This window comes from Oncorhynchus clarkii, chromosome 1 (genome assembly GCF_045791955.1).
Source record: "Oncorhynchus clarkii lewisi isolate Uvic-CL-2024 chromosome 1, UVic_Ocla_1.0, whole genome shotgun sequence".
In the NCBI taxonomy this organism is placed as follows: domain Eukaryota; kingdom Metazoa; phylum Chordata; class Actinopteri; order Salmoniformes; family Salmonidae; genus Oncorhynchus; species Oncorhynchus clarkii.
In genome coordinates, this window is record NC_092147.1 from 66,494,701 (window position 1) to 66,512,340 (window position 17,640).

Genomic DNA, 17,640 nt, shown 5'->3' on the forward strand with positions numbered 1-17,640 from the left:
ATGAGGCCTATGTTAAAAGTGTTTTTAAAAGTGTGTTTGTTAGGTGTGTGTGCCTGTGTTAAAAGATGCATTCAATTATTAAAAGAAGACAACAACAACAAAAAGTGATTGTGATTGTGTTAAATTGTGTTTGGGAAATAAAGATAGACGTGGTTTTAAAAAAGGTTGTGGTAATATTTCATTCCGTACAGAAATTTGTAGGCGGCTTAACTTACCCTGTCCTGCGGCTCAACTTACCCCGTACCCATGGAGTGATGCTGAATGTAAAAAATGGCTCAACTTACCCCACTCTCTCCTAATTGAATTCGAGAAATATTTGTTAATTTTAGGGAATCAATGGCATTGTCTTTGCATGTAGCCTATGATTCCTGTTCAGAGACTGGTTTTCTGTAGCACAGAAATATTGTGTATCTGAGCATTTCAGTGTTACTCCGTGCTTTTTAATGACAGGGGGCAGTGTGGAATCAGAGGATTCAGACAATTGGATAAATGTTGAAGTATTTTTATTCCTCTACAATGAACACATCTCTTAGTCAGTAAAAAGCTGATACTGCTCTCCTTTATTGCAGCTTCATTAACAGACATTTTCACACTCACTCTTTTATATAGATCTATCCAGGATAAATGCATTTTTGTTTTTTTGTATTTTTACACACCGAGACCACTATGCACAACATATCACATACTTTGAAACCCATAATGACATAAATACAGATAGCCTAAGTTAGGCTCAATTAGATTAATACATTAGAAAAACAACAAAAAAGAACAATGATTTACCAGTGTCAGAAAGGCAAGTCATGAACCCTGTCAGTGAATGGGGGTCGTATCCATATCCAAAAGCCTGTGTATATTTACAGTTAATTACCATCAGCTGTTTTCATTGTTAGAAGAACATGAACGGTTATGGTTTCGTTCTTGATCGGGTTCATTATGTGTTCATCTCTGCCATTTTATACACTACCTGATCACCTCCATGTCTCAGAGAGGCACCAGTGGAGTCTGTTACTTTCTCTCTCTACCCTCCTCCCTTACTAGGCCTCAGAACCAGGCTTTCCTGGTCATTCTCGTCTACTTTCCAAAGGCTGTGGGAAATCCTTGACAAATACCCAAACTGAAGTTTCTCTCTCATGGTACACCGTGTCGTATCTCCCCTCCTCTAAATTAGAGGCTAACATGCCAGTGAGGGCCTTGACTTGGTTCATAACCGACACCCCTCTAAATCATTGGGCAGGGACCGTATGTCCCCGCTTCTTCAATATCCACAGCCCATCTCATGTCTTTAACATTTCTGTTGCCGGTGCCTCCCTGTTTTTCTATACGTACCAATCAGATTCAGTCACAAAAAAAATGAACATCTGTCATCAGTGTGATTTGTTTTAATACAACGTGAGTGGTGACATGGACACCAGACATTCAGAAAGGGCACACTAGTCTGGGAAGGGCTGGGTTGCTGTGCTCATCCAATTCGGTTGGCTGTCTAATCAGCTCCGCAAATAGGCAGTGACTGGCTAGAAAAACACCTGTTAACTACAAACCCCGCCAAATCAGATAGCATTTCTCACTGACCCCTGGGAGCCAGGGATCTGGTGCCACCAACACAAACACTCAGGATGGAGTGAGGTCTAACTTACAGTATCTTCCACCTCTTCTGATCTTCCGAGGTGGGCTTCAGCAGACTGGAAGGGAGCCCCAGCCCTAGATCCATTAAACATTTGACCTAGCCATTGCCCAATGAAAAAGGAGCAATGACATCTGTTGGAGAGCTCAGATTTCATGAGAGAAGCATGTCAGGGGTTTCTTCTGAGTGAAGCATCATCGTGCTTGGCACTCGTCTGAGTGGCGCTCACTTGGCGCTCACATTGAATCAGCTCGGACCCCCCTGTGTTCACCACTCTCTGTTAGCCTCACCTCTCCCTCCTCTGTCCTCTCATCAGAGACAGGGAAGACTCAGGGCCTCAGCGATCCTCCTGTGGTAATTTTCAGTGAACGGTCGGTTGCTATGCAAAATGATATCCACCATTTCATTTCAGAAATCCTACATGTCAACATTTCAAGTTTCAAAGAATAATTCAGTACAGGCTCTCTCACTCCCATGGCAATTTAAACAGTATTTAGATGACTGTGTAGAAAGATAAGCCCTACAAAAACCTCCTCCAGGACAGGCGTACAGTGGATATACTACTGTGTACTTTGTGACATGACTGGGCCAAATGAGTTGAAAGACAGACCAGACCAAACGCAGGTTAGCAACAGTATGTGTGACAGGCAAGCTCATCTACGACTGCAATCACTTGGACCATGATTTGAAGTTGATCATAGCACTGTGTGACGTTGACAGCAAAGGACCTCTATTGCACAAACAAAAGGTGGAAAATAATAATAATAATAATCAAACGAATGGAAACACATCTCTGAGTTTCACCAATCAAACATTTGTTTAGTGAGGGTTTAAAATCCTTACAATGAAAGAGACTTCATACATTTGTGAAAACGTATTTGTTGGGCTCTGAACAAACTCATTGATCAGTTTTTGACCACTTTAATACACTTTAATATGTTGTTTTGCAGATATATATATATATATATTTATATATTTTTTTTTTATAGGGCTGGGATGTGTCCAGTTCTCAGACAGGGTCTCCCACTCCCGTTTACATGGCACCTGGTCTCCACACACGCGGCTGGACACCCACCTTGGTGGCGATGAAGCGGGGTTTGGGTGCCTGCATGGCATTTGCCCTGAAAGGAGGGGGGAGGTTAGCAAGGAAACTCAGATCAGGGGCACTCTGAAACTGCTTAGTACCTTGGAGCCCACTGTAAGACACCCCAGGATAGGGTGATGGGTGGGGGATGGGGTTGGGGTTGGGGACAGGGGTGGCATTGATTCTGGGCAGCCCGGGCAGGCCCCCTGAATAGGTAGGAGCAAGGGCGGGATGTGGGGCAGAGACCGGGGCTGGGGAAAAGACAGGGGCAGGGGGTGGGGAGAGAGGAGCAGGGGTTGGGGAGATCATGTCGGAGCGGGTCAGGCGCTCTCCCAGCGTTGTGGCTGAACGAGGGGCGATCACGGTGGGGGCCAAACACCGGGATGACATGGGCGTGGGTGTTGAGAAGCGTTTGATCTCGTACACACGGGCCGCCTTGACTGGGATCTGTCTGGGAGGAGTCATGGTGCTGCCCACCATGGTAGTATACCCTCCCTGCTGCTGCCTCTGGTCCTGGTATGAGGGCATCGCCGACAGGTTGGCAACACTACCCCCGAACATAGCTGAGTTGAGCTGGTAAGGCTGCCTTCTCATGAAATCCAGAGCTTTGATTCCCTCCCTATGAGAGGCTATCCCCCGTCTGCTTCCCCAGCCCCCCCTGTCAGACCTGCCTGTATCTCTCTGTGGCCCCACAGGGCAGGAGGGGGCTAGCAACGGGTTGTAACCAATGGGTGGGGGGGCACGGATGTTGGGGGATAACTTCCACTGTGAGTTGATATTGGGGTTGGGGGCATACTGGGACTCGGCCCCTGGGTGGGTGACCTCCTGCTGGTAGGCGGTCTCTAGTGGGGTGTCTACCACAAACCGGTCCATGCGGCTCTGCCTGCGGGCAAACAGCTGAGCCCCCTTCCCCTCCGCCTGGGGAATCTGGGGGGCCTCGTGGATGACCCTGGGTTTGGGGGCCACCGGTGGAGGCATCCTGCCCCGGCCGGCTTCAGCAGCCTGGTCTTCCTCTGTGCCTGAGTCAAAGCCCATCATACTCCCTGAATTGCTTCCGTAGTGGGGCCTGTCATCCAGGTTCTGCACCATGTTCAGCAGGTCAGGGTTGGGAGAGTTCTTCTTCTCATCAGGGACTCGGAACATGGGCCTCCTGCCGCTGCGCCGACGAGCCTCCTGGAGGTAACCGGTACGACCACCAGGGAGAGGTGGGACATTGGACATGGGGGATCTGGGTGCAGCTGCAGGAGCTGTGGAGGGTGGGAGTAGGACAACTGAGACTGAAGCTTGGGGCTTGTGGGCAAAAGAAACTTGAGGTTGGGGTATGGGGTCAAATGACACTGGAGCTGGGGATGATTGGGCCACCGAGACCGAGGCTTGGGGTATGGGAGCACCTGAGAATGGCGATGGGGGTGGAATTGAGGGTACGTTGGCAAATGATACTGGGGGTGGTGGTACGGAGGCAAGCGAGACTGGAGGTGGGGGTATGGGGCCACCTGAGAATTGTGCTGGGGGTGGAGGTATGGCTGTGAATGAAGCCTGTGGAACAGAGAGCATGGGTGGTTCTGCCAGGCTCTCCACAGAGAAGGCAGGACGGGGATGAGTGGCCGGTGCTGAGGATGGGGTGGAGAACGGTCCTCCGGACACAGAGGACGGGGGTGAGAAGAAGGAAGGACAGCCACTTGCAGGCAGCTCTGATGTGGTGGAGAAGGGAGGTCCTACAATAGACACAGAGGTTGCTGGGCGCTGGGCCCTTTTGGTGATGACGGGGCGGAACACAACAGGAGCGGTGGCGGCTCGGTTAGTCACAAACCCTGGGTTGAAGGGGCGGGCGGTTCTGTTGACCACAGAGCTGGAGGAGAGTTCTGGCAGTGGTGTTTGGGGCGGAGGTATGGTTGAGATGGACACTTGGCCGGTGATTGGTTTGGGTGCCACAGTCGGGGGTGACATTAGCACACTAGCTGTGCTCACTGCAGAGTAGGCTACATCTCCGTTAGCCATACTGTAGGCAGTAGGAGCAGCTGGGGCTGGTGCCATAGCCCTCTCTGCCACAGACGGAGTCTCCTCCTGGAAGGCTACAGGGGGCGGTGGTGCCACAGGTTGCTGAGGTTGGTACATCTGTGGTTGTGTCTCTGGCTGGGGCTGGCTCTGTGCATATGGCTGAGGCTGCTCCTGGATCTGTGGTTGGTTCGGGGGTTGGGTCTTTATCTGAGGCTGGGGCGGCACCTGAGGCTGGGTGGCAGCCACCTTCTTGGCGTGCTCGGCCGCCCTCTTCCTTTGCTGCTCAAACAGCTGGGCGCCCTTCCCAGAGATGTCACTCAGGCCGGGACTGGGGGCATCTTCTGTCCCATCCCCTCGCTCTCCCCCCGCAGTCGCCCTCTTCTCCAGTGCATCCAAGTAGTCACTGTCCCAGGTGGTGTCGGGGGCGGCTGAGAAGCCATCCTCATCAAACTCCGACTCGCTTCCTGGGAAAAGACCATCTTCTTCCTGGGAATCTTGCTGCATGTCCTCGTCCACGCTGCCGAAGCTGGTCAGCGTGTACTTCTTGGAGCGCTGCCGCCTCTTCTTGAACATCAGCACGCCCTTGGAGTGGGGGTTGGGAGCGTCTGTCAGAAGGGATGCGATAGAGCGGCACTTGGTTCTGGCCTCCTTCACCTGTTTGTCTTGAACCGTGTCACCCCGGTTCAGTTCTGTAGGGGTCAAAGCATGTTTTAGTGTGGGTACGTCTGTAAATACACCTGTACTGTTTCCATAACATCTCGGTTGTGGTCATTTCCATTTGAATTAGGTCGATGACCTTTTTTTTAAAGCTCAATGAAACTTATTTTCAATTCTTGAATAGGAGTTACAATTCACCTGAACAACTGCACCTAACATAATATACACAAAAAGATCACAGGATAGTATTTTACATGTAGTGACACAGGGTGGTCATAATTTCTACAAGCTATTTAAAATATGATGAAGAAACATGACTGTTATTAATGCATTGCCAAAAGTAAAGGGGGATATATTTATTTAGCCGTGTTGAATGACCAGATACGTATAACCTTTAAATTGAGAACTCATCATGACATCAGGTTCTAAAAACCGGCAACAGCTAACTTCCTACAATTCTAATAGCTAATCTCATGCTATTCTACACATTTTGCCATGGATTATGACGTGCTCATATGCTATCTGTGTGGTACTCCAGTGACAAGCATCCATCTTCTAGCATGCTACCAGAGCACATCCGAAAAAATGCCTGGCAAGCCACAGGATTTTTACATTTACCAAGGTGAAGTTCCCAGCTATTGACTTAATAGCACAGATTTGAAGAAAAGTCCCATCTTGTAGGCAAACTTCAAGCAGACGCTGTACATTTGCACAAACTTATTATAGTTTTAGACAGATATGATCCCAATGTGCCCAACTATGTAAGGAGTTGTTATTTAAATTGTCATTGGCAGTGTCCCTGAAGAGGACATGTGAACCTCTAATTAGGGACACTCAGGGATTTATGGCATTTTATTTATTTAAACTTCTTAAAACAGCAACGTCCTCAAATAGCCTCAGCCCTCCCTCTCTGGGAGTTTATGACTGTGACAGGTGGACAGGTTGTAAGTCTTTGGTATATACACTACAGTTCAAAAGTTTGGGGTCACTTAGAAATGTCCATGTTTTTGAAAGGAAAGCACATTTCTTGTTCATTAAAATAGCATCAAATTGATCAGAAATACAGTGTAGACATTGTTAATGTTGTAAATGACTGTTGTACCTTGAAACAACAGATTTTTTATGGAATATCTACATAGGCGCACAGAGGCCCATTATCAGCAACCATCACTCCCGTGTTCCAATGGCACGTTGTGCTAATTCAAGATTATAATTTTAAAAGGCTAATTGAGCATTAGAAAACCCTTTGCAATTATGTTAGTACAGCTGAAAACTTTTGTGCTGATTAAAGAAGCAATAAAACTGTCCTTCTTTAGACTAGTTGAGTATCTGGAGTATCAGAATTTGTGGGTTCGATTACAGTCTCAAAATGGCCAGAAGCAAATCACTTTCTTCTGAAACTTGTCAGTCTATTCTTGTTCTGAGAAATGAAGGCTATTCCATGTGAGAAATTGCCAAGAAACTGAAGATCTCATACAACGCTGTGTACTACTCCCTTCACAGAACAGCACAAACTGTCACAAACCAGAATAGAAAGAGGAGTGGGAGGCCCCGGTGCACAACTGAGCAAGAGGACAAGTACATTAGAGTGTCTAGTTTGAGAAACAGATGCCTCACAAGACCTAAACTGGCAGCTTCATTAAATAGTACCCGCAAAACACCGGTCTCAACGTCAACAGTGAAGAGGCGACTCTTGGATGCTGGCCTTCTAGGCAGAGTTCCTCTGTCCAGTGTCTGTGTTCTTTTGCCCATCTTAATCTTTTCTTTTTATTGGCCAGTCTGAGATATGGCTTTCACTTTGCAACTTTGCCTAGATTCTTCAAAGTAGCGACCCTTTGCACCCTCATAGATATCATCCTAATTAACTCGCCCTCCAAATACACCTCTGCTGTTTTCAACCAAGATCTCAGCAATCACTGCCTCATTGCCTGCATCCGTAATGGGTCTGCGGTTAAACGACCACCCCTCCTCACTGTCAAACGCTCCCTAAAACACTTCTGCGAACAGGCCTTTCTAATCGACCTGGCCGGGGTATCCTGGAATGACATTGACCTCATCCTGACAGTAGAGGATGCCTGGTTATTCTTTAAAAGTGCCTTCCTCACCATCTTAAATAGGCATGCCCCATTCAAAAAATGTAGAACCAAGAATAGATATAGCCCTTGGTTCACTCCAGACCTGTCTGCCCTTGACCAGCACAAAAACATCCTGTGGCGTTCTGCATTAGCATCGAATAGCCCCCGAGACATGCAACTTTTTTAGGAGGTTAGGAACCAATATACACAGGCAGTTAGGAAAGCTAAAGCTATCTTTTTCAAACAAAAATTTGCATCCTGTAGTACAAACTCAAAAAAGTTCTGGGACACTGTGAAGTCAATGGAGAATAAGAGCACCTCCTCCCAGCTACCCACTGCACTGAGGCTATGAAACACTGTCACTACCAATAAATCCACAATAATTGAGAATTTCAATAAGCATTTTTCTACGGCTGGCCATGCTTTCCACCTGGCTACCCCTACCCCGGTCAACAGCCCTGCGCTCCCCATAGCAACTTGCCCAAACCTCGCCCACTTCTCCTTCACCCAAATCCAGAGAGCTGATGTTCTGAAAGAGCTGCAAAATCTAGACCCCTACAATTCAGCTGGGCTAGACAATCTGGACCCTCTCTTTTTAAAATGATCTGCCAAAATTATTGCAACCCCTATTACGAGCCTGTTCAACCTCTCTTTCGTATCGTCTGAGATTCCCTTAGATTGGAAAGCTGCCGTGGTCGTCCCCCTCTTCAAAGAGGGAGACACTCTAGACCCAAACTGCTGCAGACCTATATCTATTCTACCCTGCCTTTCTAATGTCATTGAAAGCCAAGTTAACAAACAGATTACCGACCATTTCGAATCTCACCGTACCTTCTCCGCTATGCAATCTGGTTTCAGAGCTGGTTATGGGTGCACCTCAGCCACGCTCAAGGTCCTAAACGATATCATAACCGCCATCAATAAGAGACATTACTGTGCAGCCGTATTCATCGACCTGGCTAAGGCTTTCGAGTCTGTCAATCACAACATTCTTATTGGCAGACTCAACAGCCTTGGTTTCTCAAATGATTGCCTCGCTTTGTTCACCAACTACTTCTTCGATAGAGGTCAGTATGACAAATCGGAAGGGCCTGTTGTCCGGATCTCTGGCAGTCTCTATGGGGGTGTCACAGGGTTCAATTCTCAGGCCGACTCTCTTCTCTGTATACATCAATGATGTCGCTCTTGCTGCTGGTGATTCTTTGATCCACCTCCACGCAGACGACACCATTCTGTATACCTCTGGCCCTCCTTTGGACACTGTGTTAACTAACCTCCAGAAGAGCTTCAATGCCATACAACTCTCCTTCTGTGGCCTCCAACTGCTCTTACATGCAAGTAAAACTAAATGCATGCTCTTCACCTGATCGCTGCCCGCACCTGCCTGCCCACCCGTCCAGCATCACTACTCTGGACGGTTCTGACTTAGAATATGTGGACAACTCCAAATACCTAGGTGTCTGGTTAGACTGTAAACTCTCCTTCCAGACTCACATTAAACATCTAAAATCCAAAATTAAATCTAGAATCGGCTTCCTATTTCGCAACAAAGCATCCTTCACCACCAGTAGCACGCGCTCCAGCAGGTATATCTCACTGGTCACCCCCAAAGCCAATTCTTCCTTTGACTGCCTCTCCTTCCAGTTATCTGCTGCCAATGACTGGAACGATCTGCAAAAATCTCTGAAGCTGGAGAGTCTTACCTCCCTCACTAGCTTTAAGCACCAGCTGTCAGAGCAGCTCACAGATCACTGCACCTGTACATAGCTCATCTGTAAATAGCCCATCCAATCTACCTCATCCCCATACTGTATTTATTTATGTACTTATCTTGCTTCTTTGCGCCCCAGTATCTCAACTTGCACATTCATCTTCTGCACATCCTACCATTCCAGTGTTTAATTGCTATATTTGTAATTACTTTGCCACCGTGGCCTATTTATTGCCTTACCTCTCTTATCCTATCTCATTTGCACATGCTGTATATAGTTTTCTATTGTATTATTGATTGTATGTTTGTTTATTCCATGTGTAACTCTGTGTTGTTGTATGTGTCGAACTGCTTTGCTTTATCTTGGCCAGGTCGCAGTTGCAAATGAGAACTTGTTCTCAACCAGCCTACCTGGTTAAATAAAGTTGAAATAAAATAAAAATGACAGCTTTGCACAATCTTGGCATTCTCTCAACCAGCTTCATGAGGGAGTCACCTGGAATGCATTTCAATTAACAGGTGTGCCATGTTAAACGTTAATTTGTGGAATTTCTTTCCTTCTGAATGTGTTTGAGCAAATCAGTTGTGTTGTGACAAGTTAGGGTTGGTTTACAGACGATAGCCCTATTTGGTAAAATACCAAGTCCATATTATGGCAAGAACAGCTCAAGTAAGCAAAGAGAAATAGCAGTCCATCAATACTTTAAGACATGAAGGTCAGTCAATCTGAAAAATGTCAAGAACTTTGGAAGCTTCTTCAAGTGCAGTCGCAAAACTGTCAAGCGCTATGATGAAACTGTCTCTCATAAGAACTGCCACAGGAAAAGAAGACCCAGAGTTAGCTCTGCTGCAGAGGATAAGTTCATTAGAGTTACCAGCCTCAGAAATTGCAGCCCAAATAAATGCTTCAAAGAGTTCAAGTAACAGACACATCTCAACATCAACTGTTCAGAGGCGACTGCGTGAATCAGGCCTTCATTGTCGAATTGCGACAAAGAAGTCACTACTAAAGGACACCAATAGGAAGAAGAGACTTGCTTGGCCAAAGAAACATGAGCAATGGACATTAGACCGGTGGAAATCTGTGCTTTGGTTTGATGAGTCCAAATGTAAGATTTCTTGGTTCCAACCTTGTGTCTTTGTGAGACGCAGAGTAGGTGAATGGATGATCTACGTGTGTGTGGTTTCCTACCATGAAGCATGGAGGAGGAGGTGTGATGGTGCTTTGCTATTGATACTGTCTATGATTTATTTAGAATTCAAGGCACACTTAACCAGCAAGGCTACCACAGTATTATGCAACGATATGCCATCCCATCTGGTTTGCACTTAGTGGGACTATCATTTGTTTTTCAACAGGACAATGACCCAACACACCTCCAAGCTGTGTAAGGGCTATTTGATCAAGAAGGAGAGTGATGAAGTGCTGCATCAGATGACCTGGCCTCGACAATCACCCGACCTCAACCCAATTGAGATGGTTTGGGATGAGTTGTACTGCAGAGTGAAGGAAAAGCAGCCAACAAGTGCTCAGCATATATGGGAACTCCTTCAAGACTGTTGGAAAAGCATTCCAGGTGAAGCTGGTTGAGAGAATGCCAAGAGTGTGCAAAGCTGTCATCAAGGCAAAGGGTGGACATTTTGAAGAATCTCAAATCTCAAATATGATATGATTTGATAACACTGTTTTGGTTACTACATGATTCCATATGTGTTATTTTCTAGTTTGATGTCTTCACTGTTATTCTACAATGTAGAAAATACTACAAACAAAGAAAAACCCTTGAATGAGTAGGTATGTCCAAACTGTTGACTGGTACTGTATATATTTTGGCTGTTAGCCCAGGTCACTGGTCCAATCATCAGCTGCCTGTTAGCTCTGACAGACTGATCACAGCAGAGGGCACTCCACCTTACTATTATTAACTATTGGTGTATTGGTGTCTAAACCATCCGACCAAGGACAGCACGTGTGTATTTTGTCTATTGATATGTGTATGAATGGAATGGTATCATATTTTGTTTACTCTAGATACAGTTTTAAATGTGTCTTATTTATACCTGTAAATAGTTATTGTACGTTTTTCTTCAGTGTGTCCTTGTTTTTGGTTGCAGTCTTAGCGAGATGTAGCAAGACATGAACGTGAGAGGAGAATATAGTGGAAGAGAAGGACAGAGTGATATATAAAGGTGGTCAAAGAGGGAAAGTGAGAGGGGGGAGCTACTGCTACTTGATATCAGATAGCAGCTGCTTGGAGATGCCTTTCCCAGTTCATACATGCAGTGCTCGGGTTAGCAGACCACTGAACTAGGGGACAAATATAGCCCCTGTTCTACGTAGAAGGGACTGCCTCTGTCCTCTTAAAGGGGCCCTTTTCAGACTAATGCTATCTCAGGAGGAATACTCTGCCTTTACCCGAGAGGACACCTATGAGAATAAACATTGATTTGATTTGAGAAGCTACTTAAACCATCTCATTATCACAATGACAATTTTTTAAATATGATTTACACTGAACAAAAAATGTAAACGCAACATGTAACAATTTCTAAGATTTTACTGAGTTACAGTTCATATAAGGAAATCAATTCATTAGGCCCTAATATATGGATTTCACGTGACTGGGAATACAGAAATGCATCTGTTGGTCACAGATACCTAAAAAAAAGGTTGGGGGCGTGGATCAGAAAACCAGTCCGTATCTGCTGTGACCAACATTTGCCTCATGCAGCGCAACACATCCCCTACACATAGAATAGATCAGGCTGTTGATTGTGGCCTGTGGAATGTTGTCTCACTCCTCTTCAATGGCTGTTCGAAGTTGCTGGATATTGGCAGGAACTGGAACATGCTGTGGTGCACGTTGAGCCAGAGCATCCCAAACATGCTCAATGGGTGACATGTCTGGTGAGTATGCAGGCCATGGAAGAACTGGGACATTTTCAGCTTCCAGGAATTGTGTACAGATCCTTGCGACATGGTGTATTATCACGCTGAAACATGAGGTGATGGCAGCGGATGAATGTCACGACAGTGGTCTTCAGGATCTCGTCACGGTATCTCTGTGCTTTCAAATTGCCATTGATAAAATGTAATTGTGTTCATTGTCCCTAGCTTGTGCCTGCCCATACCATAACTCCACGGCCACCATGAGGCACTCTGTTCACAACATTGACATCAGCAAACAGCTCGCCCCCACACGACACCATACACACAGTCTGCCATCTGCCCGGTACAGTTGAAACCGGGATTCATCCGTGAACGTGCCACTGGCCAGCGAAGGTGAGCATTTGTCCACTGAAGTCGGTTTTTCGACACCGAACTGCAGTCAGGTCAAGACCCTGGTGAGGACCAAGAGCAAGCGGAGGAGCTTCCCTGAGATGGTTTCTGACAGTTTGTGTAGAGATTCTTCAGCTGTGCAGAACCACAGTTGTTCAGCTGTCCGGGTGGCTGGTCTCAGATGATCCTGCAGGTGAAGAAGATGGATGTGGAGGTCCTGGACTGGCATGGTTAAAACATGGTGTGTGGTTGTGATGTACTGCTAAATTCTCTAAAATGACGTTGGAGTCGGCTTATGGTAGAGAAATTAACATTCAATTGTTTGGCAACAGCTGTGGTGGACATTCCTACAGTCAGCATACCAATTGCACGCTCCCTCAAAACTTGAAACATCACAAAACTGCACATTTTAGAGTGGCCTTTTATTGTCCCAAGCACAAGGTGCAGCTCTGTAATGAGGAAGCGCTGCTTCCATATATGCCACACCTGTCAGGTGGATGGTTTATCTTTGCGAAGGATAATTACTCACTAACAGGGATGTAAACAATTTTGAGCACACCATTTGAGAGAAATAAGCTTTTTGCATGTATTGAACATTTCTGGGATCTTTTATTTCAGCTCATGAAACATGGGACCAACAATTTACATGTTGCGTTTATATTTTTGTTCAGTATAAATAACTCACAACATGCAATGCCAGCCTCAACTAGCCATTACATGACTAATTATTTGTACAGTAACACATCTCACATCACCCTATAGGGTATGATTAGGATACTCACTGGCTTGCTTGGCCTTGTCCATGTAGGTGACACTGAGCTCCTCATCCAGAGGGGTGTCTATGGGCCCCACCATGGGCACCAGCTGCCTGCGGGAGCTCAGCTGCATGGCCCCCTTGGCCCTCTCGGGGGAAACCAGTGGGACCACGTTGGAGGGCTCCTGGAAGCCACTGTCCTCCTCCGCCACTCCGTCCCTTCCTGGGCCCTGGTCCTCAACAGAGGAGATGATGGAGGAGGTCTCTGTGGAGGTCTGGGAGGACCACATCCCTGGAGGGGGCTGGTAAATCACCTCCTTGCGGGCCACCCCTGGCAAGCCTTCCCCCGCTCCTCGGCCATCCATTAGCCCGTGGTCCTGGAGCCCTGGGTAGAGCTGGCCATCTGGGGCGCTGTCATAGCCGCTAAACTCTGAGGTCTCGCCTCCCTCCTGGGAGGCTCTGCCAGAGGCTTTGCCGGGTAAGTTGCTGGGACTTCTGCGCTTCTGCCTCCTCTGCCTCTCGTGGGCTGCCACATCTGCGTCGCTGTCTGTCTCCCCGTAGTAGGCCTCACTGCCTGGGGGCGAGGTGAGGCCGCTGCGCCCCATGGGGGACAGGACAGAGGACCTGCCATGGGGGACCTCCCTGACAGCTGCTATGTGGTGGGGTCTGGAGGAGGGGGACATGGCACGCAGGGCAGCTCGGTACTCTTTGTCAATGCGAGGGGACGGGGCGCGGGTCAACAGCACCACAGACTGGAAGCCTGCCGGTGCCCTGTGGGAGCAAATGAACAATTGTTGGGCATACTGCTCTGGCTTATGCTATTTGCATAAGATGGGGTGGCAGGTAGCCTGGTGGTTAGAGCGTTGTGCCAATAACTGAAAGGTTGCTGGATCGAATCCCCAAGCTGACAAGGTAAAAATCTGTTGTTCTGCCCCTGAACAAGGCAGTTTACCCACGGTTCCCTGGCAGGCTGTCATTGTAAATAATAATTTGTTCTTAACTGACTTGCCTAGTTAAATAAAGATTAAATTAATAAAATAATGATGGTGTAGCACTTAATGCTAATATAACAGGTAAAACAATGTGTTAACATTAGGACTTTTATGCATAAAAGTGTACACATCAATGGCGATTGTAATTACTCTCTGACCTCTTGACCCGGATGTGTAATATTCCTGGGGAGCTGTCGATTATGGTCATGGCCTGGGAGTGGGACAGACTTCCACATGGCTGCTCGTTGATGGACACCAGCTCATCGCCCTCCCGCAGTCCTGCCCTGCACGCCTTACTGCGCTTACGCACCTACACCAGCAGAGAGAGACAAAATATCACCCACAATAAACAATATAAGATAGGTTTGCCAACAGTACCCAATGCCATACTCTCTCTCTCTCTCTCTCTCTCTCACTCTCTCTAATGAGCTCTCTCTCTATCTATTATCTCTCTGTCATCTCTCCTTCATTCTGAAAAGTGATATTGGATAGAGAACATGACAAAGCAGCTCTTGATCTCTTGTCTTGGTGACTTGCCCTGACAGCTTGGACGTGCTGCAGACATTTCCCACAAGCTGTGGCTGAAGTGAAGCCCTCTTACCCACTTCAGCAGCAAAATGCCAGCCAGCACCTCTCCTCCCCCATGCACTCTCCCACTATTTGTGCCCTATGGGTTGACCCCATAGTTGTGCTAATGCAACCTATGAGATTTTAAGAGAGTGTACATGTTGAAGCTACATGATCTGTAAGGATCTCTTACTCTGGTAGAAACTTTACACATCAAGAGTTACATTGAGGTGTGTGAGGATAGAGGAATTTATATTTGTTTTGAAGGGGTTCTTTAACCCTTTGGATCTCAACTAGCACTGGGGAAGAAAATAACCCAGACAATTTCTTCACTGGGCTGAAACACACACTTTGGTGAGCCACCTCTTAACCCAGTATAGTCTGTTTGAAAAGCGGTTTTGCTCAGTCAACACTCAGTAAATGTGGTTTCTGTGTGTGTGTGTGTGTGTGTGTGTGTGTGTGTGTGTGTGTGTGTGTGTGTGTGTGTGTGTGTCCATACTATATGTACTAAAATCCCCTATACAGAAAAGGACAAGAGAAATACTTTGGTAATGGGGAAAAGCAATGGGGGAATGCATAGGCAGTTGGATATGTAAGGTGTGAAACTGATATCCTGTATGTGTCTATGACAGCTTTGCTGAACTGGATATCCTCTTATGAAGAGGTGTAGCGACTGACTGAGAACCCTGACTGAGAACCCTGACTGAGAACCCTGACTGACAACCCTGACTGAGAACCAGCCATTCAGAAACGAGAGAGATCCAATGAGGAAAGATGATTGTCTGATCTGTCCGACATCTGTGCAATCACATAGCAAATACTTTAAGAAAACAGTACTTCATGTGTATGTTTTCTCTCATGTTATTCCACATAGCATGAAATGATGTCTGCCTTGCTACATGCACTCCAAACAGGAGAAGTTTAAAGTTCTACAGCTCTATCAATTCCTCCAATGTCTCCCATTCTAGAACAGACACATGACTCATGCTCAGGCTTCTCGGCCCCCTGCCCATGATTGCAGCCGATATTTTATCTGAACCATGTTCACAACCCTTTATCACCCACTAATTCCAGACCCAATATATTATAGAATGCACTGTCATAGACATAGACACTTATCATTCAGAATGTCCCTCTTACCATATCCCCTGTCCCTTGAAACAGTTTTACCATCCTACCTTTCACTGAAGCCATACCTTGGCCACCTGAAGTGGTTTCTGGTGCTCCGCGCCCCCCTGGAGACGAAAGCCCCATGGTGCTCCACCAGACAAGGTGATTATAACCTCTTCTGCCACCATTATTGTGTGATACGTTCTCCTTTTTTTTCTGTCCGTTTGTCTGTCTTTTTGTCTTTCTGGGGGGGCCCTCAGTGCGTTTACTCCATAGTTGTCAGGGCCCCCTCAGAGAGCTCTGTCCGCTCTCCTTCAGCTATAATGTCATGGAGTTGACTTCTCTCAACCCACTACTCTGGCACCTGGGCACGCACACATACACACGCTCTTTCAATGACACACACACATGCCCACCCACACCCTAAGTATGGGCACTGCTGATAGGGTTGCAGGCTGGGGGAGCTGAAATAGAGAGAGAGGGGGGAAGAGAAAGAGAGAGAGAGAGAGAGAGAGAGAGAGAGAGGAGAGGAGAGAGCGATAGAGAGAGGGGGAGACAGAAAGAGGGGAGAGGGAGAGAGAGAGAGAGGAGAGGAGAGAGCGATAGAGAGAGGGGGAGACAGAAAGAGGGGATAGGAAGAGAGGGAGAGAGAGAGAGAGAGAGAGAGAGAGAGAGAGAGAGAGAGAGAGAGAGAAAGAAAGGTGAGGAGAGAGTGAGAGAGAGAGAAAGAGAGGGGGGATAGAGAGAGAGAAAGAGAGGGGGAGAGAGAGCAAGCAAGAGAGAGAGGGAGGTAGGTGGAAAAGAAGAGGAGGTGGTTAGAGACCTGTGTCTGCTTACACAGTGGAATGCTGGCTTGAGTGATTGAGAGGAGGGTCTAATTGCACACTTGTCCTGTCACTCAGACAGCGGAGTTGTCAAGGGGTTGTTGATAGCCACTCCAAAAATAAGCCCCTACCTCCAGTGTTGTCCATGCACCTCTAAACCTGTGTAAGACTAGAATCTGGAGAATCTAAATTATTTATATCTATGTTCCCAAATGGTGGGTGGGGATCCACTTTGTAGTGGGTCATGGCTGATTCCTTTGAGGTCGTGACTTCATTAATCAGTCAATCACATTTGATTATAACACTTTTTGCAAAATCATTAGTCGCAAGATATTTGTGGTTAGGTCCTGGGTAGAAACTGTCATCCGTTCGGGGTCCATATTAGGACATCCTCAGTTTCAGCAGGAGTTGTACATCTGGTTGACTTTTTGGATCACAACAACTCAACCACTGACAATACACGACTTTGTTTGTGACACTTTCCCTGGGGGACAGATAGCAACAAGTGGACATACACTACCGTTCAAAAGTTTGGGGTCACATGGAAATATCCTTGTTTTTGAAAGGAAAGTACTTTTTTTGTCCATTAAAATAACATCAAATTGATCAGAAATACAGTGTAGACATTGTTAATGTTGTAAATGACTGTTGTAGCTGGATTATTATTATTATGGATTATTTACGTAGGTGTACAGAGGCCCATTATCAGCAACCATCACTCCTGTGTTACAATGGCACGTTGTGTTAGCTAATCCAAGTTTATCATTTTAATAGGCCAGCATCCTGGAGTCGCCTCTTCACTGTTGATGTTGAGACCGATGCGGGTACTATTTAATAAAGCTACCAGTTGAGGACTTGGAGGCATCTGTTTCTCAAACTAGACACTCTAATGTACTTGTCCTCTTGCTCAGTTGTGCACCGGGGCCTCCCACTCCTCTTTCTATTCTGGTTAAAGCCAGTTTGCACT

At 46.6% G+C, this 17,640-nt stretch overlaps 1 protein-coding gene across 1 annotated transcript; it reads right to left on the minus strand.

Moving 5' to 3' along the window:
- Window positions 1-486: 486 nt before the first annotated feature.
- Window positions 487-16,312, minus strand: LOC139410681 (synaptopodin 2-like protein). Its single transcript, XM_071156080.1, has 4 exons — window positions 15,936-16,312; window positions 14,331-14,482; window positions 13,209-13,951; window positions 487-5,392 (listed from the first exon to the last, which is right to left on the minus strand). Exons 1-4 carry the CDS (start codon window positions 16,035-16,037, stop codon window positions 2,655-2,657), a joined length of 3,735 nt encoding a protein of 1,244 aa, XP_071012181.1. The 5' UTR covers window positions 16,038-16,312; the 3' UTR covers window positions 487-2,654.
- Between the last annotated feature and the right edge of the window lie 1,328 nt (window positions 16,313-17,640).

Excerpts from the sequence above, each read along its gene's own strand:
- LOC139410681 (XM_071156080.1), bottom strand. The coding sequence starts at position 16,037 with ATGGTGGCAGAAGAGGTTATAATCACCTTGTCTGGTGGAGCACCATGG. Across the intron at positions 14,483-15,935 it reads AACCACTTCAGGTGGCCAAG|GTGCGTAAGCGCAGTAAGGC; the intron begins GTATGGCTTCAG and ends CTGCTGGTGTAG. Across the intron at positions 5,393-13,208 it reads GGACAAGGCCAAGCAAGCCA|AACTGAACCGGGGTGACACG; the intron begins GTGAGTATCCTA and ends TGACCCCTACAG.